The sequence below is a fragment of the Lissotriton helveticus genome, chromosome 9 (assembly GCF_964261635.1).
Source record: "Lissotriton helveticus chromosome 9, aLisHel1.1, whole genome shotgun sequence".
Classification (NCBI taxonomy): domain Eukaryota; kingdom Metazoa; phylum Chordata; class Amphibia; order Caudata; family Salamandridae; genus Lissotriton; species Lissotriton helveticus.
This window is the reverse complement of record NC_136070.1, coordinates 561,822,523-561,849,685: the sequence shown is the minus strand read 5'-3', so window position 1 is coordinate 561,849,685 and position 27,163 is coordinate 561,822,523. Positions and strand designations below refer to the sequence as shown.

At 42.8% G+C, this 27,163-nt stretch overlaps 1 protein-coding gene across 4 annotated transcripts in view; it reads right to left on the bottom strand.

The window, feature by feature from the left end:
• LTBP3 (latent transforming growth factor beta binding protein 3) overlaps positions 1–27,163 on the bottom strand; it is an 872,522-nt gene that overhangs the window by 25,570 nt on the left and 819,789 nt on the right. For all 4 annotated transcript variants that reach the window (XM_078660467.1, XM_078660465.1, XM_078660464.1 and 1 more), the window contains one exon: positions 10,325–10,486. In XM_078660467.1, coding sequence (XP_078516593.1) covers positions 10,325–10,486 — 162 coding nt within the window. The remainder of the gene's footprint in view (positions 1–10,324; positions 10,487–27,163) is intronic.

The following is a 27,163-nucleotide window of genomic DNA, read 5'->3' as shown; positions in this document are numbered from 1 at the left end:
GATGACAGTATATTGAACCCAGTTCATCTATTACTGGGTGAGTGTGTTTGCAGTGACTAATATAAATACTACACTGCTGGTATGTGGCAATACTACAAATGATATGTATATTTATCTACAGACTTATGCTGTCTCATGATATTGGAAGGAACGACAGAGAATCGGTTATTGAAATTTTGAACGGAAGTAAATATAGGTAATTTTCTTCCATCCTATTAGAATATAATTTGGTGAGGTTTGAAAATCAAACTGTTAGGGTATTCTTCCATTTTTGTGCTGAACCAGAGGAAACTTCTTATTTAGATATTTCGTATTTACTTATTGTGCTTTTAAGACGTATTGGACTATGTGTTTACATTAAGGTTTCTCTTTTAGAGATACAACTGAGCTTGTGTATTCGACAACCTTAGAATTTTGAGAAACTGTGGATATGGAGGTGAATATCGGAGCTACACAGCCTAATACACAAGGCTTTTTCTACTTTACTTCTTGGTTTTGGGTCTAAATTTCCTACACATAATAAGGTGATAATTCCCTATGGAGTGGAACTGACAATTTTCTTTTCTTTTTCTTACCTTAGAAACCTACACACTTAGTGGGTTACTTTTAATATGGAGAAGGTGGCTAGAACTTTCTTGCCTTCTAATTTCAAGTCACACGTAATACGTATAATAACTGTGATCAATATCCATTTGGTTACAGCCCTGAAGAAGTCAGTGTGTTATATTGTACACGACGAAACACGTGTTGGCTGTTGTACCATCATTTTGAAAACTGAAGAAAGAAAAGAAAATTAACAACAAGGAACTTCAACCTTTGATTTATTGACATTTCTATTTTCAAAGAAAAAATTATTTTGATGATTTACGTGACTCTTGCCTTATAATAATTTTTGCTCAGGGGATAATATAGGCTCAGTATACAATGTTACAATTCATGTCATGTGAACCGACTCTGGGAACCTCTAAATCTAATGTAATAGTATTATGATAGAATCTTCAAATGTATTATGTAGTAAAATCTTTCTTATTGCTTGTTTCTCATAAGGTGCATATCCTGAGAACCATGTAATTGTGTAGTAATGTGTGAAATCCATTGTCTAAAGTCCTATAAAAGGACATGCATTTTCCACGTCAATGGAACCTTCATTTTGCCACTCTTAGAGGGCGATTCTATGCTGGATTTACTAGTGAGCTTTACTGATTTCTTTGTATTTATGATCTGCATTCCTGCTGGTAGCTTATCGATAATTCATGTAATTTGCCTAATAGTATTCTACATAAAGCCTGGAAGCATTAACCCCTGCCTATCACTTTTTAATGAGATTGCCACAGCCTTAGTTAAATACTGAGTCTTATGAGAAGTAGAGATGGGTCAAATTGGTGTGCTCCAAATTCTGTATAATGACTACACCGTTCCTGGTGTGAGTTGTTGGCACACACAGGGTAAGTCAAGGTGATACAGATTTGTGTGCTGACAGATCCCAGCTCATACTCTTCTGCCACCTCCTCCTGCCTCCCATACATATGGCCAATAACCATTGCAACCACTGAAGTAGATCAGTAAATGGAATAGCCTAACAAAAGGTCCTACCTGCCACCTACACCCCAATTAATATAAGGGGAAGAATCCTTAACAACTAAGCAATCATGTGAAAAAAGACATGAGCAGCACAATGTAATGACAGTAGCAATGCTGGTTTGAATCTGCAGGCTGGCCACTTCACAAAATAGCTGACATATCACATTCACAAATAATTAATTGAATGCCGAGTGCATTGACAGCTGTGCAATACCTGGAGGAATGCAACTTAGAGCTGCGGAGACACCTGTCTTAAAAGCAGGAGCTCGGCATTCTCCCAAGAGCGTGATGGAATAGTTTCTTACCTGTAACTACAGTTCTCTTGTAGGGTTTTATCCATGATAAGTCATAAGCACTTGAATAGTCCCGCCCACGTGCCAGGACCCCAGAGCACTTCTATAGATATATCTTTTTAAGTGAATATTGTTTGCCTTTCTTCAGGAAGGCCTGTAAAGACACTTAAGAGATTGAAAAGACCCCTTCACAAAACTCCTTTTTCATGATAAGAGATGAAAGGATGGGACAGAGTGGCCCCCAAAGGATGCCACTAAATGTCTTAAACTAGACGCTGTGCCTTTAACCACTTGGCTGCTAAGGCCCCTCTTGCCCCTCAATGTAATTTCCATTGAAATCAATGGAAACTCCATGACGAGTTACCCTTGTCATTAGCACTGAAGGGGTTAAGAAAACTCAGAGACCACCAGTATCCCATGACGCACAGTCAGTGGCAGTTACTTTCAGTTCTTTTTTAAGGCAATGAGAAGCGAATGCCTATTTAGGACAAAATATATGTCTGTCTATTCCACCGGGGAGGAGGGAGGGTTGCTTATGACTTATCATGGAAATACCCCAACAGGTGGACTGGAGTTGCAGGTCAGAAACTATTCCTCTCTTGCAGGGAATTTCCATGTATAGTTATAAGCACTTGAATAAACTAGCAAGTCCATCCCTACATGCAGACGCGGTGGAAGTGACAGAGATTTAAACTGCAGTTTTAAGCAAAGAGATCCCTAAGGGAACTACTTGAGCATCTGCCTTGGCATCAGAATCTAGGCAGTAATGTCTTGTGAATGTGTGGACTGACTTCCAAGTAGCAGCCTAACAAATCTCCGAAATGTGTACATTATGAAGCAAAGCAGCATTAGCTGCCTCCCCCCTTGTAGAATGAGCCCTAGGCTTACTAAAAAGGGGTTTGTTAGCTTTCTGCTCCCAGAATAAAATACAAGAACAATCCACGTGGAGATAGATTGTTTAGAATTGGCTATCCCTGTACGGAGAGAACCATAGTTTACAAATACCGGATCCTCTCTACATATATCTTTAGATGTGTCCAGATAAAATTTCAAAACCCTTCTTACATCCAGGGAATGAAGCGATCTCTCCGCCAGAGAGGATGGATTCTGGAAGAAAGGTAACGTAAATGTTTGGTTTACGTTACGGTTCTTGATAGCAAAGTGCCTGAATTTCACTAACCCTGCAGGCGGAGGTGAAACCCCAGGAAAGCTGTCTTCCAGGACAGGTGCTGAAAAGTAGACTTATGAATGGGTTCGAAGGGCTCTTGCATTAAACGAGAAAGAACCACATTAAGCTCCCAAGGAGGGGAAGGACCTCTAATGGGAGGTAAAACGTTTTTCAAACCATCCAATAAATCTTTAATAAGAGGAATTCTGAAGTTTGTGAAGGCCATTTTCTGTAAGCAGTCAAGGCTGCCAATTGAACCTTAATGGAAGAAAATTGGAGGCCAGATTGTAGTAGGTGAAGCAAGTATGGAAGTATGACATCTTCCGGGCAAGAGGTAGGATCTTCATTCCTTGACGAACACCAAATTAGGAATCTCTTCCATTTGTGAGCATAAGCAGAGAGTGTGGATAGACGCTTAGCTTCCTCAAGAATGTCCATGCAGTTTAGCAGTTTTGAGGTAAGTTCAAGTGTCCATACAACACTAGCTTAGGAGCCATGCTTCCAAATTCAAGGATGGGAGGTTGGGGTGTACCATCGACCTCCAAATTTCGTTAGCAGGTGTGTTTTGCATGGCAGTCTGAGATGAGGCTGGATAGAATGGTGAGGGAGGTCTGTAAACCACCATTGATGTGGTAATGAGAATCGTCTTGGTCGTGATTGAGAGAGCTTGATGAAAATTGTTGGGATCAGGGGTATCGGAGGAAAGGTGTAGAGAAATTTGCCTGACCAGTTGATCTATAGGGCATTCCCCAGGGTTCCCGGTTGGTAGAACCTGGAGGCGAAGTTTTGGCATTTGCTGTTTTCTGCCGTGGCAGATAAATAGACATCCGGAGTACCCCAGTTTTTGAATATGTCTCGTACCACGTCATCGTTTAGGACCCACTTGTGATTTTCCTGAAGGAGTCTGCTTAGTGAGTCGGCCTGAGCATTTTGAACACCTGGGGGGTGGGTTGCTGTTATGATCAGATTTCTGGCTAGAAGCCACTTCTATATTGTCTGAGCTTCCAGAGACGATGGTCTGGATCTCGAGCCTCTCTGCTTGTTGAGGTAGAACATTGTTGTTTTGTTGTCCGTCTGTAGAAGCAGGGAGTTAGCATGGATTGATGGTTGAACAGTTTTCAGAGCCAAGTGAACTGCTCTCAGCTCTAGCAGATTAATGTGGTAAGTGGATTCCTTGTGTGACAATCTGCCTTGAATTTGAAGGTGATCTGTATGGGCTCCCCATCCCAGAAGATAGGCATCCGTGACTATAGTGTGAGTCGGTATATCCTTGTGAAAGGGAGTCCCTCGTAGGAGATTGGTGGGCGAGCACCACCATTTGATGGACCGGAAGGCATGTTGCGACAGTTGGATCAGGGCTTCCCAATTCCCCATACGCTGGTCCCACTTGTCCTTCAGACATTCCTGCAGGGGTCTCATGTGGAGATGTGCGTTCGGTGTGAGAAATATGCAGTACACCACGGAGCCCAGAAGAGAGGAGACCTTCCTGACAGTTAGGTGCAACATTGACATGAGAGCCTCAGCCTTACGAAGGATCGACAAGCGTCTCTCCTCCAAAGGATACACGTTTGCCGTGCGAGTATCGATGGATGCTCCCAGATATTGTAAATTGCAAAAAACACAGTTGATGGACAGAATGTAGAACAATGTCATACATTCACCCCAGTACAAGGATCTGGGCCTAAATCCATCGTTTTTTTTGCGCTCCACACCACCCTGGGTTAGACAATGGCTATATGCAAATCAGCTCTGACCCTGTGCCTCATGGGAACAGTCCAGTCCGAACTACCAAGCCATGTCTTTCCCAGACCAGAATCAAGCATCCAAGGACCGTTTTCTGGCTATCAGCCTTCATCAGCCTGGATAGCTTGACTCCAGTGGTGTGGAGAGCCTGGGACTCACTTCTGAGCATCCCCAGCACAGTCGGGGTGAAAATATTGTAGATATTGTAGGCACTGCACAGGAGTCGAGGTAGACTTAGTTTGATTCACGTTAAGTCCCAAACGACGGAGAAGGTCGGTGGTCCAGTTGAAATGTGTTTGAGCCTCCAGACATGTGGATGCCTTGATCAGCCAATCATTTAGATAGGGGTAGACAAACACTTTGTGTTTTCTCAAGTGTGCAGCCACCACCACCATGCACTTGGAGAAGGTCCTGGGGGCTGATTTTAGGATGAACGTAAGCACACAGTATTGGTAGTGGTTGTTTCCTACTGCAAATCTCAAGAACTTGCGATGTTTCTTTATGATGGGACTGTGGAAGTATGCGTCCTGTAAGTCTACTGCACAACACCAATCCTCCCGCTGTAGTAGAGGATAGGTCTGGTGTAGTGCTAAGATCCGGAATCTTTCCTTCCGAATCCATTTGTTTGCCTCCCTTATATCGAGAATGGGTCTGAACTCTTTCTTGTCTTTCTTTTTGACACAAAAGAATATTGAATACAGCCCTTTGCCTCATTGCAGCGAAGGAATAGGTTCTACTGCCTGAATTTGTAAGAGAATGTTCACTTCTGCTTGTAATTGTGATAGGTCAGAATCTTGATTGTTTTGGAGGCACTGATGGTGGAGGGCTGATGAATCGTAGAGAATATCCATTAGGCACAATATTCAGAACCCAATTGTCTTGCGTGATACTTTGCCACTCTGCTAGGAAGTGTTGATTGCTTCCCCCTACCGGAGTGGGTAACGGAAGATGGGGAAAATAGGATTCAGGGCTTGGAACCAGTAGGCAACTTGCCTCCTTGTGAAGGTTGTTGTCCTGATCTTCCTCTAGGTTGCCTTTTTGATTGGTAGGATCTTTGATACGATTGCTGTGTACCAGACAGATGACCCTGATACCACTGAGGGTTTTTTCGCCCTCCGTGTTGTAGATCGTCTTGAAAAAGGACGGAAGGATCTTCATTGTTCCTTGGGTCTCTTGAGACCCTCCGATTTCAATTTCTCCATTTCTGCTTTCATACGTGCCATCTCCGAATCTGGATGAGAACTGAAGAGTGTAGTGCCGGAGAAAGGAAGATTTTGAATACGCTGCTGTGCTTCAGGCTTCAATGAAGTCAAGCGCCACTCTATGACAATATCCATGCGCAACTAGAAGTGATTTGTCTGCAGCAGCGCTAATAACCTGGTTAGAGAACATAAGTCCTTCCGTTAATATTTCATTAAAATCCTCCCTCTTATCTCCAGGTAGTTGTTCAGCAAATTGTTGGAGTGACTCCCATAGTGCTCAGTCATATCTACCCAAAAGCTGTTGCATGGAAGTTGCTGCTGTGTTGCACACTTTTCTTCCCACTGAGTCTATTTTACGACTTTCTTTATCAGGTGGAACTGTGGAAGTTGGAGCCGTGGTATGTTGTTTTTTAGCAGCCCCCACAATGACTGAGTCTGGGGGCGGGTCTGCCCTTAGGAATATGGGTTCCTGTTCTAGAGGGCGATACTTCTGTTTCAGCCTGGATGGGGCAGGCTTAATAAAAGATGGTGTAAGGGAAAGTTACATCGCCGGTTCCAAGAGGCCTGGTACCAAAGGGAGCAAAGGATGAGATGCTTGTCTTTGCTGTAGAGTCTAAAATATGACTGAAGTTGATGGAGTAGGACCGTACATAGGAATGTTCAATTTTGAAGCTCTTCAAACCAAAACTTCTTGAAACATCAAGATATCATCAACTGGAGAAATCCTTTGTGGAGGAGAGTCCGATAAAGTAGGTGAGTATCTTCCTGTACTTGTAGAAGAAGTATCCCTGGTGTGTCTAGACTGGGATCTTCCACTATGATGTCGGTAGTGGGAATGCGTAGAGGAGTGCCTATGTCCATGAGAATGAGCCCTCGTACGAGACCTGGATCTTGGTGGAGTAGAAGGTGGAGGCGGAGGAGGAAGTGGAGAAGTTGTAACCGGTGGAGGAGGAGGAGGAGAAGACGGAGGAGGAGAAGATGGAGGAGGGGCTGATCATCTGGACTGATGCAGATGATACTGTCTTAGACAGAGAGTATGTCTGAGAATACTCAGACTCTGATGTGTAGATTAATCTCCTTCTTTTTCTAGCCTTCTGGGGAGTCACCGGTTCCAACGGAGAACCATCTTTCCCCCTTGATGTTGATCTGCTAGTCAGCAGCGAAATTCGATGTTGTCTTGAAAGAGAACTCCCTCCTGACGTAGACTGTAGACTCTTTGAAGAGTTTCGAGTCTGTGATCGATGGGTTTTTCTTGACGTCGATCGACTGCGACGTGGAGACTTTGACTGACGTCGATGTGTCGAAGTCTATCGACAATGATGTGTTGACGTGGATCGATGGTGATGGGTAGACGTCGAGTGATGCAATGTTCTCAACGGCGATCTTGTGACCGTCTGCGATGGACTTTTTCGACGTCGGACGTGTTCTCGCCATTGGCGCAGCCACCGTCATCGACCTTCTCCTCGACGTTGCATGTCGACGTCGTTTCGACCCAGAGCCCTGGGTCGACGGTAAACAGGTTGCAGCTGCTCCTTTCGACGTTGTGGTCTTCAACATCGACTGGGAACAACGCCGTTTTTCAGCCTGTCTTCTGCTGGGGAGCCCCCAGAGGCTGAAGATAGGGCCCTGGTATAGGACTGACCCTCTCCTCGCCCTGAAGCCCCACCTGTTGACTGGAACTGCGGATTTCTTTGTTATTTTGCTCCTTGAAGGCGAATCCTCTCCCTGTCACGCAGAGTACGCTTGGAAAGTTTTTGCTGATGGAACAGGAGTCAGGAACGTGAGTAGCAGGTAGACAAATAATACATTCTCTATGAGGATCAGATTTGGCCTTCTTCCATCCACAGTCTGGACACTTATCAAAAAGAAATGGCATTTTTGAAAGAAACTATGGTAATTTCTGTAAGAAAAAGACAAGAAAAGATAGAGAAGGACCAACGACGTCGAGTGAAACACTCAGAGTTAAATTTCTGAAGAGATTTTTGATGAAAAAAATACATTTGGGAGAGCTCAATGCTCCAGGGTCCTGTTAGAAGGAGCTGGAAAAAAGAACTGAAGTAACTGCCGCTGACTGTGCATCAAGGGATACTGGTGGTCTCTTAGTTTTCTTAAAGGCACAGCATCTAGTTTAAGACATATATCGGCAGCCTTTGGGGGCTACTCTGCCCCATCCTTTCATCTCTATCATGAAAAAGGAGTTTTGTGAAGCAGGGCTTTTCTGAGTGTTAAACACCATTCAAAATTGCACAAAACATAGTATTATGGCATCTTTTTCACTTCAAGATGAAGTTGTGGCCTTTGTAGCCTATTTAGTTAGGCTGCAGTATTGTCTTTTCTATCTCTTAAGTGTCTTTCAGGCCTTCCAGAAGAAAGGTAAAAAATATCCACTTAAGAAGATATATCTAAAGAAGTGCTCAGGGGTCCCGGCACGTGGGCGGGACTATTCAAGTGCTTAGGACTATACATGGAAATCCCCTGCAAGAGAACACCTGCTCCCTGGGACCAAACGCCAGCAGGAGGGCAGAAGAGACGCACAGACAGCGCAGGCCAAACGGTGTCAGGAGAGGGAGAGGTGCAGAATGAGCATGACCAAAGCATTCCTTGAGGCGGCTCCAACCTGAAATATTGGTCGGTGAGGAAATGTCTAAACTTACATCAAAAGTAAAATGATTGTGAAGAAAATAAGCAGCACCTATCTGAGGATGCTGTGAGCAACAACGAAAGATAACATGAGGGGAATGACATGGACTGTTATAGCCCAGAGAAGCATTATGATTGGCTATTGTGTCACGTGGTGTTGATCAGATTATGGGGTTTGTTCATGGGAGTTGCCGTTTGAATTTTCTGCAGCTGTGAGCTTTGAAGTAAAGAAAGTAAAAGCATAATCAAGCCTCCAGTCCTGCCATAAAATTGAAGAATAAATCTCCTGGTCACAAAACGAGTGTGGGCCTGATAACAAGCTCAACTGCCTGTAGGAAAAAGACTAAAGGACGCTTAACCCAAACAATAATGTTGATAAGTGCATCAGGGTCACTGTGTGGGTTAGTGTTGTTTTGTGGAAAAAATGTCCATGGCAAGAGTTGAGCTATGTTTTAGAGCAAAGGGGCATTGTAGGTTTGTGGGTGTAGCACAGAAGGAGAGGAATGAATCCCAGAGGGACCAGACAGAGCGGGAAGGGAGAGCTCCTGGTGGAACCTTTAGGGATGGGGCACTGCTGGAGATTTAAGGAAGAGGGGTGCGTCCAGAGGCAGTGCAGATGGGGTGATAATAAACTGTAAATGGACTGAGAAATGCATCAGTCAAGGGCCAAGTAGTGTTCCTAAATCCTTGGAAGAAGCAGTAACATGAACCGTGGGGCAAAGTAAGCTGCAGAAGAATGGACTGAGAAATTCCTGAGTCTTGTCTCCAAGACTGATGAGATGGAGAAATTTTGAAGGATGATCCCATGTAAATTAATGATGAGAAAATATTTTTTTCAGTCAAGGAAGGTTTTCAGGGTGAGTGATCCCATTCAGGTTAATGGGAGATTTTGCTCATTTGAAGGGGGAAAATGAGCCCCTGCAAGGCGACACTCTCGAGATGAAAGTGAGTGGCAGAAACAATGCAGGAGTCAGCAGTGAGAAACGGCTGTCGGAACCTAGAGTGATATGGAAAGGCCCATTTCTATACCCCTCATGCTGCAGTGCAATCCCCACAGTGCAGTAGAAAAAGTCAGACCCCCCCCCCAACAGTCTACACCTTCTGTGACCAAAAAATGTAATCCTCCCATGAACTTCAACTTAATGGGGGTGGTGGTGCGGGGGGTGGAAACAGTTTGCTCAGGGGGGCTTGGCATTTTAAAGTTTGAAGACCTTCTTCTGGTAAAGGTCTGGGGGCTAAAAAACGAATAGTGCATTCCACGTGTGGGACGGTGGTTCATCACTCACTTGTTGTGGAGTCCACTTAACCTCTTGGTAGGCTTGGGTTGGGGATAGAAGAGTGTGAGTGTTTGTGTGGTGCTCAATGGGCTCAATTCCTCAAACTTGTGTTTGGGAGGCAGAGGATACCTCGAAAGCTTTGTGCCTCTTGTCCTTGGGAAGCATGTCTCAATCAGGTTGGTTGGGGGGCCTATAAAGGTAGCCGGAAAGGTGTGCTGTTGTCTACTTAAAGGTTCAGATGAAACAACTGCTAGTCATAATCAATTTAGTGACAGTATAAATGGAGGATGATGGCTCACAACACTGTCCATCATTGGGTACTATAGGAAGATGGGCTCACATCTATGAATAATTCAAGAAACGCTGCTTTACAAATGAAGCACTGGAACCTGCTACGATTATCTTATTGTGCAGCAGTACCTGTTCCGCGCGGGGGGCACGGCCTGCATTGGTAGCCCCAGCCTTTGCCGCTATGACAGCAGCATTCCTCAAAGGACAGGTGGTAGCCGTTCAATGGTTCACTGCACATCTTATCCTCCCCTAAGTACTTCCAGCAAATATCCCGTTGGTCAGTGACACGGTCTGCAGAAAACAGAAGAAAGGTTATGAATTATCAGGGTAGAACATTCACAGTATGGCCTCTTACAAGTGCTAGCCAAAAGACGGATGGAAGTGGAGACGCAATACAAATTGAAAATACAGTGTTAAATGAAATTGCCAGTATCTAAGGGACATAAGGATGGTCCAGGGTCTCCATTTTCTTCTGCACTCGCTTCATACTCTTTAGCTTTTTGTCATCTCCTTATTCCTAACAATCCTCCGTTTCCATCCAAGGTTACCCACAGTCTGTGACTGATAACATTCTTCCTCCTGATAGAAGGAGTACCATGTGTTCAATGCTACTTGCATTTTTTCCAGTACTGAACCATTTGACCACTTGAATTGCTGACCTTTTATTTTAGCATTTAAACAGTGAATTTGTAAACAGTAGGAAAATAAGTTACTTACCCATAACTGTACTTCTGAAGTATTTTATCTTTCATAGATTTACATGCTTGAATCATTCCCCATCATCAAAGTGGTAGTCCTACAGTACCATAGAAAGCATTAGTCAATTACATACATAGCAGTTAGTTAAACAACATTCACTTCAATAGCTTATCCTCATCATTAAATAAGAACCAAGAACCAAAGTTCAGCCAATCTGGCAACACACCCGCTAGAACACTCATCACAGCGGCTTCATTCCCTCCGATTTTCTAGCACACGTGGGATATAAGAACCCAGATAATGAGGGGAGCCTCTATGGGAAGAGGATGGGTCGCATGTGAATCTATGAAAGATACCAATACTGTAGAACAAAAGTTACAGGTAAGTAACATATTTTCTTCTCCGGTATTGGTTCTTTCATAGATTCACATGCTTGAATCAGAATAGTAAGCAGTTAAAACACCTATAATTAATAACATGATCAGAACATGATCAGAGTATAGCGGATGGTGGGAAATACATTTAGACATGGCTCACCTTATTGAAATAGATGGCGCAGCACTGCTTGTTCCACAGCCACATCATTCTTGTCAGAGCAATCCAGACGATAATGCTGTGTGAAGGTATGCCTGCTGGTCCACGTCACCGCTTGACATATTTGTTGAATAGGCACACCATCAAAGAGAACTGTGGTAGTAGAGACAACCCTGGTAGAATGAGCTTTGACTTTACTCTTTAAAGGTTTTCCAGCTTGTCTATGACAGAACTGGATAGCTGCTGTGACCCATCTAGCTATGCTTTGTTTGGAAAAAAGGAAGCCCATATGAAGGTTTTCATAAGTGATGAATAACTGATCTCCTTTCCGAAATTGCCCAGTTCTTTGCAAGTAGAACTTGATACATGTTTTACTGTCCAATGGATGTAAAGATTTCTCTGCCATTGTTTCTAGAAAACAAAATAAATGTTCTCCGTGTTATGGGCTCATTCAAATGGAAATCTGAAGGAGTCTTTGGTATGAACTTAGGATTGGTCCTTAGCACAACACTGTCTTGTTTGAATTGCAGGAATGTCTCTTTAAATGTGAATGCTTGAATATCACTGACCATCTTGCTGACGTGATCATTAGTAAGAGCGCTCTTTTCCAAGTTAGGAATTTTAGGTCTGTTTTGTTCAAATGGGGCTTTAGTTGCCCCATCACTATGTTAATGTGTCAAGAAAAATGAGGTTTCTTAACAGGAGGAAGCACTCTGAAAAGGCCCTTGAGAAAGTGCTTGATCACTCTGCTAGACAACAGCAAAGTAATTTATCCGATTTTTTAAATCGTGAAATCGATGCCGGGTGTAATTTAATAGAAGAGTGGCCAATAGAAGAGTGGCCCAAGCTAGATTTTGCTAATTAGAGCAGATACGAGAGAAGCTGCTCTGGTGGTGATGAAAAAGGGTGAACATTCGCTTCCTGACACCACAAACAGAAACACTTCCATTTAAGTTTGTATGTTTTATTGGTAGCATCATCTCTGGACTCTGTGAGACTCTCTCTGCAATCTGTAGGAATAATCAAATTTGCAAACTCATTGGTTTCAGAAGCCAGGCTGACAAGTGTAATGATGTCAGATTTGGATGAAGTACCTGGCCATGGTTCATCATTAGTAACATTGCTCTGGGCTTCAACTGAATGTGGGTCTGTTCTGAATGTAGCAGGAGTTCTGTGAACCAGAATTGTCTGAGCCATCTGTGAGCAATCACGATTACTCTGCATGGTTCCTTCCTCAATTTCTTCAGGAACCTCAGAATCAATCGGATTGGGGAAAAAGAATACACAAAGATCCCTGATCATTTGATTGAAAATGTATTCCTTCATAATCCTTCCTGCGGGTGCCAGCTTGCGTAGCTTTGGCATTTCCGATTCTCCCTTGTTGCAAAGAGATCTAGTTTTGTCCCAAGGATCAAAAATGTTATCCAGAATCTGTTGGTTGAGCTCCCATCCGTGACAGATGGCGTCGTTCTGCTCAACGTGTCTGCTAGGACATTGGTTTTTCCGGCACATGTTCTGCCTTGAGTGCTATTCGATGTTGCAGAGCCTATTTCCGAATTTCCTATGCTTGCTGTGATAGGGTTGATGACCTTGTACCTCCCTGCTTGTTTATATAATGCATGCCGGTAGTGTTGTCTGTGCTAACTAGCACTGATGACTTTGCTATTCTGGGAGGAAATAAGAGGAAATGCGTTACTTACCTGTAACTGCAGTTATCCAGTATTGGTGTCTTTCATAGATTCACATGCCTGAATCATTCCCCGTCGTCGAGATGGGAGTCCCCGGTACATAGAAAAGTAATGTCCTATAGACATACATAGAGAAAAGTAGGCCTAAGGGCCTTGCCTTAGTAGCCTATCTATGTCCTTTTATAAAAAGGACCAAACTCTAGAAGGTAGCCAATCAGCTACCACCTCCCTCTAGAACCTTCCTGTCAGGAGCCTCAGTCTCTCAGATTTTCGTACGCACCAAGCTAGGTAGGCGTAATATATGATAGAGAGAGAGAGATGAGACCTTCCTGGGGAGGCAGGAGGGTTGCATGTGAATCTATGAAAGACACCAATACTGGATAACTGCAGTTACAGGTAAGTAACGCATTTCTTATCCAGTATCAGAGTAGCAAGCAATACATTATGCACATTTGTGATGGGACAGTATAAGCAGTCTGAGATAATACATATCATGCGACTAGCAACCATCAACAAGTAAACAGAATAAAGAAGTAAATGTGCATACCAGCAAAGGATGGTGGGAAGGAGGAAGGCTCATCTCACTGGAATAGATGGCGAAGTACAGCCTGGCCCACAGCTGCATCCTGCATCAGTTCCGTATCCAGGCAGTAGTGCCTGGTAAATGTGTGCGGCGACTTCCAGGTCGCTGCCCTGCAAATGTCCAGAATTGGCACCCCAGCGAATAGTGCCGCCGATGTGGACACAGCTCTTGTGGAATGAGCTCGGACTTTGGAGTGTAATGGTCGTCCGGCTTTGTCATGGCAAAAGGCAATTGCAGAGGATATCCATCGTGAAATGCTTTGTTTGGAAAGTGGCATGCCTTTTCTTGGTCTGCTGAAAGCGATGAAAAGCTGATTCGTTTTCCTGAAATGCTTTGTTTTGTCCAGGTAAAATTTAAGACATCTCTTTAGGTCCAAAGAGTGAAGGGATCTTTCAGCTGCAGTACTAGGATTTGGGAAGAATGATCGGACGACTAGTGGTTCATTTAAATGGAAGTCCGCGGGGACCTTAGGAATGAAGCGAGGATTAGTCCTTAAAACCACTCTATCTTCCTTGAACTGCATGAAGGGATCGTGTATGGAAAGAGCTTGTAGCTCGCTGACCCGTCTCGCTGAGGTCAGAGCTAAAAGTAGGGCTGTTTTCCATGAAATGTATTTGATATCAGCCCTATGGATGGGCTCAAACGGGTGTTTCATCAATTGGTTGAGTACCACATTAAGGTACCATGTTGGTGGAACTCTGCGTGGTCGAGGAAAGGATCTGTAGAGCCCTTTAAGGAATTGCTTTATTAATCTGTGGGACCAGAGAGAGGGTCCTTTGGAAGTTCTTGTAAAGCGGGAGATTGCTGCCAGATGAACTCTGATAGAGGCATGGGCAAGTCCCGATTGTGCCAGGTGTAATAAATATGGTAGGAGCTGCTCCGGAGTGATCCGAAAGGGATGGAGATCTTTGTCCATACACCAAACGCAAAAGCGTTTCCATTTCAAGGAATAAGTTTTGTTTGTGCTGTCTGCTCTTGCCTTCGCAAGGACATCCTTGCACTCCTGCGGAATGTTTAGTTGGTAGAACTCTCGGTACTCAGGAGCCATGCCGATAATCTGAGAGATTTCAGATTCGGGTGGAGTACTTGGCCTTTGGACATCGTGAGTAGGGATGGATGTTGGCCCAGATGGATTGATGGTTGGACTGAGAGGCGACGGAGGTCCGTGAACCAATGCTGCCTCGGCTAGTACGGGGCAATGAGAATCAGTGTGCAGTGCTCCGTTTTCATTTTCCGAATGACTCTTGTTATCAGGGGAAATGGCGGAAATGCGTACGCAAGCACGTTGCGCCAGGCGATGGAAAATGCATTTCCTAGTGATCGCGATCGGGGATGCCAGCTTGCGAAGTTGTGGCATTTGGCATTCTCCCTGGTGGCAAAGAGGTCGATCTGCGGTCTCCCCCATTTCGAGAAAATGTCCTTCAGCACTTTTTGGTTGAGTTCCCATTCGTTGGACAGAGACCTCTGTCTGCTCAGAGCGTCCGCTATGACGTTGTCCTTGCCTGGGACATAGTCTGCTGTTAGCTTGATATTGTGGAGTACTAGCCAGTTCCAAATTTTTTGCGATTCGCGAGATAGTGTCAGCGAACGTGTCCCTCCCTGCTTGTTCAAGTAGTGCATTGTTGTTGTGTTGTCCGTTCTTACAAGCACTGCTGAGTCTTTGATGCGCGGAAGGAAGGCTTGGAGAGATAGGAAAACTGCCCTCAGTTCTAGGAGGTTGATGTGGAGTTTCCTCTCTTGGTCTGTCCACTTGCCACTGATTTGCAATTCTTGAAGGACTGCTCCCCATCCTTCTAGAGAGGCATCTGTAGTTATGACACATGGAATTGCAGGCAGCAGGAATGTTAGTCCTTGCGATAGGTTCGTGGGTGTCCTCCACCAGAGTAAGGCCTTGGTGATTTGGTGGCTAATCACGATGTGATCCTCGAAAGAGCCTGTACACTGAGTCCACTGCTTGGTCAAGGCCTCTTGGAGGGGGCGCATTCTGAGCCGACAGCGAGGAATGAGTAGTATACACGAGGAGATCATCCCTAGGAGGGACTTGAAAGTACGGACTCGGATGGTGTTCCTCGAAGTCACTTCGGTGGCCAGAGTAATTAGTTTGTGTTTCCTTTCCTGAGATGGGAATGCTTTTGAAGATGTCGTATTTAGAGTTGCCCCTAGAAATGTTATAACTCTGGAGGGCTGTAAGTTTGACTTCTCGTGATTGAGTGTCAGGCCCAGCTTTTTGATAATATTGAGACAGGCGTTGGAAGACATTTGTGCGCCTGCCATAGATGGTGCTTTCACCAGCCAGTCGTCCAGGTAGGGGAAGACCTGGTGTCCTTACTGACGTAGGAAAGCTGACACTGGAGAGAGGCACTTTGTGAAAATGCGAGGTGCCGATTTGAGGCCGAATGGGAGGACACAGAATTGGTAGTGCTGACCTGCTACTGCGAATCGTAGGAATTTTTTGTGGCGCCTGTGTATTGGGATGTGGTAATATGCGTCTTGCAGGTCTAAAGACGTCATAAAGTCTCCTTCCTCTAGAGATCCCAAGATTTCCTGAAAGGTCACCATCCGAAACGATTGGCTCTTCAAGAATGTATTGAGTGCCCTGAGATCTAGTATGGGCCTCCATTTATTCCTTTTCTGTTGTATTAGAAAGAAGCGGGAATAAAATCCCTTCCCTTTTTGAGCTGATGGGACTCGCTCTATTGCTCCTTTCTTCAACATTGATGACATTTCTTTAAGGAGTAATCGTAGGTGCCTGTCTTGAATCTTGCGAAGAGGGAGTTATCGGGGGGATTGAACTGAATTCCAATGAGTGTCCGTATTGGATTAATTGGAGCACCCACCGATCCGTTGTTATTGATCTCCAATTGTGGAGGAAGTGTGTCAGTTTGCCTCCAATTTTGAAAGAACGAGATGGTGGAGGGACTGGCTGTTGGAAACGGTCATTGGCGTCCGCCGGCTGGTTTCCTCTGGTTTTTTCCTCTGAAGTTTGATCTCCCGTAGGAGGTCTGGCGACCTTGCTGCTGTTGCCGTTGCTGGTATTGTGAGCGGCCTTGATTATAGGAGTATGAGGATTTTCCTTGGTATGATCCTCTGTAAAAGGGCTGACCTCTACCCCTGTTCCCTCGAAAGGACTGGTTTTTGAACTGTAACGTGCCAAGAGCTCGTGCTGTGTCTGTATCTTTTTTGATTGCCTGTAGGGCGTCTATTTTCTCACCAAATAGGTGTTGTCCGTCATAGGGCATGTCTAGGACCTTATTTTGGACTTCTTGGCGGAAGGATGTTGCTTTGAGCCACCCTTGTCTTCGCAAGACTGCTGCACCTGCCAGCTGTCTGAAGCCTGTCATTGCGACATCTACAGCACAATCGATGATATCTGATGCTGACGTTTGTCCCTCCTTTAGGAGCGATTGAACCTCCTCCTTTAATTCTTCAGGTAATTCTGTCAGGTATGGGACAATGTCTTCCCACAATTGCCTGTTGTATCTCCCTAGTAGCGCAATGGCGTTAGCTACTTTGATAGTCATGGCTGACGTGGTTGAAAAACGTTTGCCGATGCCGTCTAGTTTCCTGCCCTACTTGTCTGGTGTTGCTGATAGTGGAGAGGACGGATTCCTAGAGTTCTTTTGAGCTGCCTGGGTGACTACAGAATCTGGTTTGGGATGTGCATTAGGGCAAGTAGGTGCTGTTGTTGGTGCCTTATACTTCTTATCCAGTCTGGGCACCACTATGGAGACCGATGCTGGTGTTTGCATCAATTGCTGACCTTGTTCCCATATGTGATCAATTATGGGAATTGATCTGGCTGTCTTTTTGATCGGATCTTTAAAATCATATAGGAAACAGTCTGTTTCATGTGATTCCATAGTCATATGGAATCTCGTGGCTGCTCTTTCCACCAAATTGTGGAATCCGCCAATGTCCACTGGTGGGGATTCCGAAGTATGGGGTTCAGGTGTGGCCGAAGAATGAGGGATATAATCCTCATCATCTCTGTTATTGGATAGGTCGTCCCTTACCTCCCCTTCTTCTGGTTCCTCGCCCTCGGTGTCAGAGGACTGTACATTATGAACCGTTTCTCTCTCCTGAGGGATATCCAAAGGTGGTGGTCTTGTCTTTGGAGATGGGTGCGGTCTGGATGATGCTGGAGATTTCTCCGTTGAAGGGGCCGCTGGTGATTCAGGAAATCGTTTTTTGTAGTCTTGGATCAAGAATTGAAGATCTGAGACTATAGATACTGGAAGGCATACCATAGGAGTGACCTGTGTCTGGACTTGTGCATGTACAGTCTCCTCCGTAAAAACGACATCATCTCCATCTTCATCTGTGCTCTGGCACTTTACAATGAGATCTGAAGGACTAGTAGCTTTATCATACTGGTCATCATCTGATTCATCATCCTGTAGGAGACAAGATGGGGGTAATCTTTGTACCCTACTTGGAGATGTTAGATCTGGCGTAATAGGATTTTTATTATTCTTTTTTGGCGGAATCAAATCTGATTTTTTTCCATGGCGTCGACGATGTTGTCATCGTCGGTGTCGTCGACGGTGCTGACGCCGATTGTCGACGGTGAGGTCGTTGGCGTTCCCGTCGTCGACGGTCCCATCGTCGACGGTCCCTTCGTCGACGGTGTGGTCGTCGATGGTATCTTCGTCGACGACGGTGCGGTCGTCGACGGTGCCTTCGTCGTCGACGGCATGCTCGCCGACGGTGTCTTCGACGTCGACGATGCCTTTACCGTCGTCGATGTCTTCGTCGACGGTGCGCCAGATGTCGATGGCGCCTTCGTCGTCGGTGCAGGCGTCGACGGTTTTTGTTTCGTCATCGACGGTGTCGTCGTCGTCGATGCCGTCGACGGAACTTTAACAACGTCGATTGCTTTTTTATAAGTATAATCGATGACAGTGGTTTACCCGCCGTCGACGATTGAGTTGTCGTCGTCGTCGATGAAGAGGCTGACAACGCTATCGTCGTTGACACCGTGGTTGTCGATGTGGAGACATAGGCTGTTTTTCTTGAAGAAAGCGTTGACGAACTCGTCGTCGATGACTGATTTGGCTTTCTGAAGGTGGGAACCTCCTTTTCAGACGTGACGGATTGTACCTCAGAAGACTTTGTGGTAGTCTTTTTAGGAGGAACGTCTGTAGGGCTAGGGGAAGCAACCCTTGGCCTCTTCAAGGATAGTTTTGATGAAACTGAAGCCATTTCACCATCCTCCGAAGACAGTACATCATCTCTGGTTTTGAGTCTGTTCAACCAGAGGAGCAGTCTTCCTTCCCTGTCTTTAAGTGTCTTTGTAGAGAATGTTCTACAAATTCTACATTCTTTAGGAGAATGATCAGGATAAAGACAGTAGAGGCAAGTTTCATGCTTGTCATCGACGTGCAGCCTCTTCTTACCACAAGATGAACAGGCTCTGAAAAGCCCTTTCTTCTGCTGATCAGCCATTGTTGTTTGTTGAAGAAAATATCCAATTTCTGTGAGGAAAAGAGATAAATCTGGGAAACCTGAGGAGAACTCAGGTGGAGAGTCCCTAGCACAACGCGCGGTAGAAAATCTGAGAGACAGGATCCTGACAGGAAGGTTCTAGAGGGAGGTGGTAGCTGATTGGCTACCTTCTAGAGTTTGGTCCTTTTTATAAAAGGACATAGATAGGCTACTAAGGCAAGGCCCTTAGGCCTACTTTTCTCTATGTATGTCTATAGAACATTACTTTTCTATATACCGGGGACTCCCATCTCGACGACGGGGAATGATTCAGGCATGTGAATCTATGAAAGACACCCATAATACTGGATAATAGGGCCAATGCTATGGCTCTGAGTTCCAGCAACTTTATGTGCATTTTCATCTGGATGCTGTTCCACTTTCCACTGATTGTTAAATCCTGGAGATGAGTGTCCTATCTCTCCAGGGACATGTCTGTGGTTATTACAGATCCGGAGATCTGTGTTAGAAATGTTAACCCTTTGGATAAGATGGTACTCTGTTTCCACCATTGCATGGACATTATCATGGTTGGAGTAATCTGAATGACGTTGTCGAATGACCCTTGAATTTGTAGTCATTGCCTGTCTAACTCCTCTTGCAAAGGTCGCATGTAAAGGCACCAATTTAGAATTTAGTAGAATACAAGAGGATATCATTCCGAGGAATGATTTGTGCAGTCAAACTGAAACTGACTTTTTTCTGATTAACTTCGTGCGGACTTCTGAATCCGCATCTGCCTTTCTAGTGAGGCAAATGCCTTGTCCTGATTCATATCCAGAGGCAATTTTGTTGAAGGTTTGAGAGAGGATTCATGCTTGTTGACCGTAGTGCCCAGGTCCTTGAATAGTGTTAGACAGGTTGTTGTAATGCTTTGGGTGAACTGGGACATTGAAGTATGCATCCTGAAGATCTAGTGCCGTCATGAGGTTCCCCATGATTGAGGAGATACAGGATATCACGAAGGGTGACCATGCAAAAGGAATGCTTTCTTAAATGTTTGTTGAGTTTCTGAAGGTCTAGGATGGGGCGCCAGTCTACTGACCTTTTCTTTATCAGAAAAAACAGGAGTAGAAACCGATTCCCGACTGAGTATCCAGAACCTTTTTAATTGACACTTTTTTTAGCATGGTTGACATTTCTTGCAGGAGTAGCCTTGGATGGGGAGGAGATGCCCCTTTCGGGGGAGTATTTGGTGTTTTTCGGGTGAATTCCAACGTGTGCCCACGAGTGATCACATATAGCACCCATTTGTCTGTCGTTATGAAGGACCATTAAGGTAAATAATCTGAGATCACACACACCCCCATTCTCTCAGTGAATTTTGGGGGATAACCAGCACCACTAAATGGTCTCTGCTTTCTGTTAGGGTCTCTCCGTTGGGGAGGTTGTTTCATTCTGGGTGCTTGTTTGCATGCCGCTGTTGGTAGCTGTGTGAATTGTTGAGGAGAATACTGGGATTGATATTGGCTCTGAAAGGGATAGTATTGCTGCCTGTACAGTTAATAACCTCCACTGTAGGAGTATAGCCCTCTTCCCCTTACTCCCCGAAAGGGCTGGCTTCTCATTTGTATCCATGTCAGTTTTGATGATTTGTAGACATGCTTGCCGAATAGTGCCTCACGGTCATATGGCATGTCAAGGATTTTGCTTGGTATTTCTGGCCTGAATGATGTTGCCTTTAGCCGGCCATCCCTGCCTCCTCAGGACAGCTGTACCCGCCAGTTATTAAAAGCCAGTTGATGATATGTCTATTGCACAATCAATAATCTTAGTAGAGATTCTCCCTCTTGTAAACGTTTCTTCGCTTCCCCTTTTGCATCATCTGGCAAGAGGTCAATGTATGTGGCGATGTCTGGCCACATCGGTCTCTTAGTGGCTTAGTATAGCTAAAGAATGCTGAAACAGTAGTGACTGCCATGGAAGAGAAGCGTTTTACAATATTATCTAGTCTACGACCATCGCTATCCGGTGGTGTGGAAATTGGAGTAGACGGCTTCTTTGAGCAACACTGGGCCACTTGTGTTATTACTGAATCCAGCTTAGAATGGCTAATTAAACATGCCAGTGAATAATCAGTTGATTTATATTTGTTATGCAGTCTAGGCAGCACTGCCGAAACTGTAGCTGTATTTTTCATTGTTTTAATGCCTTCCTCCCAATTAAAATCAACGTTAGAAATGGCCCTGACTGATTTCTTCATGGGCGCTTTAAAGATGTAGAGAAAGCAATCCAACTGTTTAATCATCAATAGAAGCTGGAACCTTTTAGCTGCCCTTCCAATTAGGGTGTGGGAGGAACCGATGTTGTCAGGTGGGAGGGACCGATGTTGTCAGGTGGGGAATCCACTGGTGGTGGCACTGTTGGGGATGGTGTTTGGATTAGGTAGCCATCCCATTCGGTGGGGACTGATGCAGTGTCTCTAATCTCCCCTTCTTCCCTCTCCTCATCCGCAGAGGGTGTGTAATCTGCTGTTGGTGCAGCTAGAGTCCTAGCCAGCGTAGGTACTGTAGATGTAGGTGGGGTTAAAATACGAGGTGCACATGTAACAGGGGTTTGACATGAAAATATCAAGGACCCCCTGCACAGTGTCTGGAACTCCTAGGACAGGGTAATACTACAAGGAGAAGAACATTTCCTAGGCAGTTACTACGTTTCAATTTACATTAATCTTGGCAAAACAAAATAATCCATGGGGGATAACTGAAGCTCAGTGCAATGGAGAAACAACTATTTAAAACATATATAATGCTTTCTTTATTAAAGTTTTATCTAAAATTGGAGACATAATACAAAACACAGTACATATATTCAAACACATTAGTGCATAGTACATCTGGTACAATGTATTCACCACAAGTCACGATGGGTGGGCACTTAATCTAAAGAGTATATTATTTAGACATAAACATACATGACCTCAACAAATATTCAAAACAACCAGTTAGAACATAAAAACTGATGTGATGTGGCTGGGTGATGAGAGTTCTCAATGCACGTTTCGGCACAAATTGTGCCTTCATCAGGAGGGCCACAAAGATATCTCAGAAATGAACCAAGTTTATGGATACCCAGACTTATTCAGGTGGAGTGTCCACACGCACAATGATGTAAGGGGGATTGCCAGCACTGAAACTGGTCAGTCTTGCTGAAATATACAAGGGGCGAATCAGGACTCACAGGATCTCCTTAATATGTAGGGCATCCGGTTATGTTGAGCCCCGCATATAGCTACAGCACGCGTCTCCTTGACTCGCCTCATCTCTCCCCCGGAATAGCCTCCGGTTTCATTGTTTGTCATCTCACTTATCAGTGGTTTCCATCCGATCTCCTACACATCAATTTTTGTGCACCAGTTCAGAACTATGGCTACTAATTTTGCCTACCCGCCCCATTATATATACTGCCAGTGTCCGTGCACGATCGTCGATACCCTCATGTGCAGCAGTTGAGAACTACGGCCATTAATTTAGCCTACCCGCCCCATTATATATACTGCCAGGGCCCGTGCACGACCGTTGATACCCTTATGGCTACTTTTTAGATGCCCTAAATATTAACAAGATCCTGTGAGTCCTGATTTGCCCCTTGTATATTTCAGCAAGACTGACCAGTTTCAGTTCTGGCAATCCCCCTTACATCATTGTGCGTGTGGACACTCCACCTGAATAAGTCTGGGTATCTACAAACTTGGTTCATTTCTGAGATATCTTTGTGGCCCTCCTGATGAAGGCACAATTTGTGCCGAAGCGTGCGTTGAGAACTCTTCATCACCCAGCCACATCACATCAGTTTTATGTCCTAACTGGTTGTTTTGAATATTTGTTGATGTCATGTATGTTTATGTCTAAATAATATACTCTTTAGATTAAGTGCCCACCCATCGTGACTTGTGGTGAATACATTGTACCAGATGTACTATGCACTAATGTGTTTGAATATATGTACTGTGTTTTGTATTATGTCTCCAATTTTAGATAAAACTTTAATAAAGAAAGCATTATATATGTTTTAAATAGTTGTTTCTCCATTGCACTGAGCTTGGGTTATCCCCCATGGACTATTTTGTTTTGCCAAGATTAATGTAAATTGAAACGTAGTAACTGCCTAGGAATTTTTCTTCTCCTTGGCGTAACAGGGGTTTGAACCTGTAGTGACCACACTGTTCCTGTTGGTTGAGCTGGAGAAGCAGTTGGTTCAGGGTCTGGAAACATCCTATAAAAATTATGGAGCTTCTTTTGAAGATTATTTACTAGGGGCAGTGGCATTTGTACTCACTCTTCAGTCAGGTCCTGGCGACCATGGTGTACAGTCATAATATCGAGTCTTTTATTTCGACTGGACAGAATATCGAGTAAAAAATATAGAATGGACATAATATCGACAACAAAAATATCGACTAGAGAAAATTAATATCGAATAGAATGGACATAATATCGAATCAAAAATATAGAATGGACATAATATCGACTAGACATAATATAGACAACAAAAATATCGAATTTAAGGTAAGTTAATAATAATTTTTATTTTTTGTGTAATATAAGTCTGTAGCGGGTTGTGGGTTTATAGGGGAAAAGGGTGGGAAGTAATTTAATTCTAATTAATTAAATATGTTAATTTATTTATTGATATATATTTAGAATTAATTGTTAATTATTAATTGGTAATTAATTAAAATATAATTGGTAATTAATTATAATTGATTAATTGATAAATATTTTAATTTTAGTAATTTATTTTCTGTAGCGGGTTGTGGGTTTATAGGGGAATAGGGTGGGAAGTAATTTAATTATAATTAATTAAATATGTTAATTTATTTATTGATATTTAATTTGAATTAATTGTTAATTAATTATTAATTGGTAATTAATTAAAATATAATTGGTAATTAATTATAATTGATTAATTGATAAATATTTTAATTTTAGTAATTTATTTTTGTAGCGGGTTGTGGGTTTATAGGGGAATAGGGTGGGAAGTAATTTAATTATAATTAATTAAATATGTTAATTTATTTATTGATATTTATTTAGAATTAATTGTTAATTAATTATTAATTGGTAATTAATTAAAATATAATTGGAAATTAATTAAAATTGATTAATTGATAAATATTTTAATTTTAGGGTTCAGGGTCAGTTTTCAGTTTTTGGGTAAAGGGGTATTTTTAGGGTTCAGGGTCAGTTTTCAGTTTTTGGGTAAAGGGGTATTTTTAGGGATCAGGGTCAGTTTTCAGTTTTTTGGTAAAGGGGTATTTTTAGGGTTCAGGGTCAGTATTCAGTTTTTGGGTAAAGGGGTATTTTTAGGGTTCAGGGTCAGTTTTCAGTTTTTGGGTAAAGGGGTATTTTTAGGGTTCAGGGTCAGTTTTCAGTTTTTGGGTAAAGGGGTATTTTTAGGGTTCAGGGTCAGTTTTCAGTTTTTGGGGTAAAGGGGTATTTTTAGGGTTCAGGGTCAGTTTTCAGTTTTTGGGTAAAGGGGTATTTTTAGGGTTCAGGGTCAGTTTTCAGTTTTTGAGGTAAAGGGGTATTTTTAGGGTTCAGGGTCAGTTTTCAGTTTTTGGGGTAAAGGGGTATTTTTAGGGTTCAGGGTCAGTTTTCAGTTTTTGGGGTAAAGGGGTATTTTTAGGGTTCAGGGTCAGTTTTCAGTTTTTGTGTAAAGGGGTATTTTTAGGGTTCAGGGTCAGTTTTCAGTTTTTGGGGTAAAGGGGTATTTTTAGGGTTCAGGGTCAGTTTTCGGGTAAAGGGGTATTTTTAGGGTTCAGGGTCAGTTTTCAGTTTATGGGTAAAGGGGTATTTTTAGGGTTCAGGGTCAGTTTTGGGTTATTGGGGTACAGGGGTACTTTGTAAAAATAAAGTAAAATTACATTTAAATTAAATTTATTTAATAAAATTAAATTATATTAAATTATATTATAATATTTTTTATTAATTTATATTCAAAAAATTATTATATACTTACCAATACTTACGTTGTAATGGTATGCGTTGTAAAGGTATATGCGTTGTAAAATCTTGCGTTGTAAATGTATGCGTTTTAAAAGTTTTTGCGTTGTAAAAGTTTTGTTGTAATGGTAGGCGTTGTAAAAGTATGCGTTGTAACGTCATACATCCCTGGAGTGGGAATAGTAATTTTAACCTCTACGCTATCCAGCGCTTTCCCTACTGTTGCACCCACTGGAGTGGGAGTAGTAAATTTTACCTCTACGCTATCCAACACTTTTGCTAATGTTGAACTCACTATAGTTGTAACAATAAATTTTAAACATTTTCTGAAATTTTATATATGTTTATTTAATAATATGTTTATATATATATATATATATATATAATATATATATATATATATATATATATATATATATATATATATATATATATATATATATATGTGTGTGTAATTTTTGGTGATATAATTTTTTTAATTATATAATTTATTTATTAAAATTAAATTTTTTTATTAATTATTTCTAAGTTTATATTAAATATATTTATTACTATATTAGTTTTAACTTAATTTTAAGACATTTAAAAAAAACGATATTTTGACAGTCTATATTTTTGTAAGTCGATATTTTGGAGTCGATATTTTGGTACTTACCTGTTTGAAGATAGGGAGTCGATATTTTGTCAATCGATATTTTTGACTCGATATTTGTGTATCTCGATATTTGTGTCGTCGATATTATGTCAGTGATCCGGCGACCATAATTTGAATACTGGTCTCTATATTGCTTGGGTTGTTCTCTGGACGCATAATATTGCTCATCATAATATTGGTCCTCATCCTCTTGACATTTAACATATAGATCAGAGGGACTATGTGCTGTCTCAAAAGGACCGTCATCCTTTGACTCATCCCCATCAAGCCGATGTGCAGATAGAAAAGGTGAAACCTAACTTGGCGATGTGTGTGCAGACAATAATGTCCCTGGAGGGGATTTCCCCCTTAGAGAAATTGTTGACAATGGCATCAATGTTTTTTTATCGATGATGGCGTTGTTGGTACCGTTGTCAATGAGATTTTCATTGGTGGTGTTATCGTCGACAGGGCTCTCGTCGACTGTGTCGTTGTCAATGAAGTCTTCGCCATCTATATCTTTGTCAATGACTTCTTGGTCGATTGTGCTGCCGTTGACAGGATTCTCGGGGATAGTATTGTTGTCGAGGCTATAGGTGACGAGGAAATGTTCATTTGTGATGCAGCAGATGTAAAGGTTGACGTTGTCGTGATAGTGGCGACAGTCAATGCTTTCGTCAAGGAGGTTATCGACTGTGTTGTCGTTTTAAGAATTCAAGATGTGGTTTAGAAGCCGCTTTAAGAGATTTTGCCATCAACAGTAGAGAGGATGATTTTGTTAATTGTATCTTGTTCAGTGAAGGAGTAGTAGGTTCAGAATGAACCTTTTCTGAGGAGATGTTCCTTTTTGGATGAATATGAACATTCCTTTGACTTTTTTTAATGTTCCGATGACCCATGATGGCTTTTTTTAGTGACCCTGGAGGCACTCTTTGAGGAATCATCATTGTCCTCCTAAGAGAGAGGGGTGTCATTAGATTTAAATTTTTGTACCCAAATCAGTAATCTTTCCTCTTTCTTTCAATGTCTTTTGAGAAAAGGTGCAGCATATTTTACAGTCTTTTAACTTGTATTCAGGATGCAGACAGTAGATGCACTCCTTGCGTGGACCCTCAGAGTGCAGCCTTTTCTTTCCAAATGTTCCACATGGCCTGAAAAGTCTTTCCTTTGATGGTTTTTACAAGGTTGTTTAGTCAGAATCTGTATATGTAGATCTTAGTCTTTTGCTGAAGTAAATTCTTCTTCAACATAGAGAAAATTGCAGTAATTGAGCAGAGCTCAGGGAGACTCCCATCATACAACTTGTGGTAGAAAATCTGAAAGAATGAACGCTCTGTGGTGAGTGTTCTACGTGGTGCTGTTGCCTGACAGGCTGAACTTTGGTTCTTATTAAATGATGAG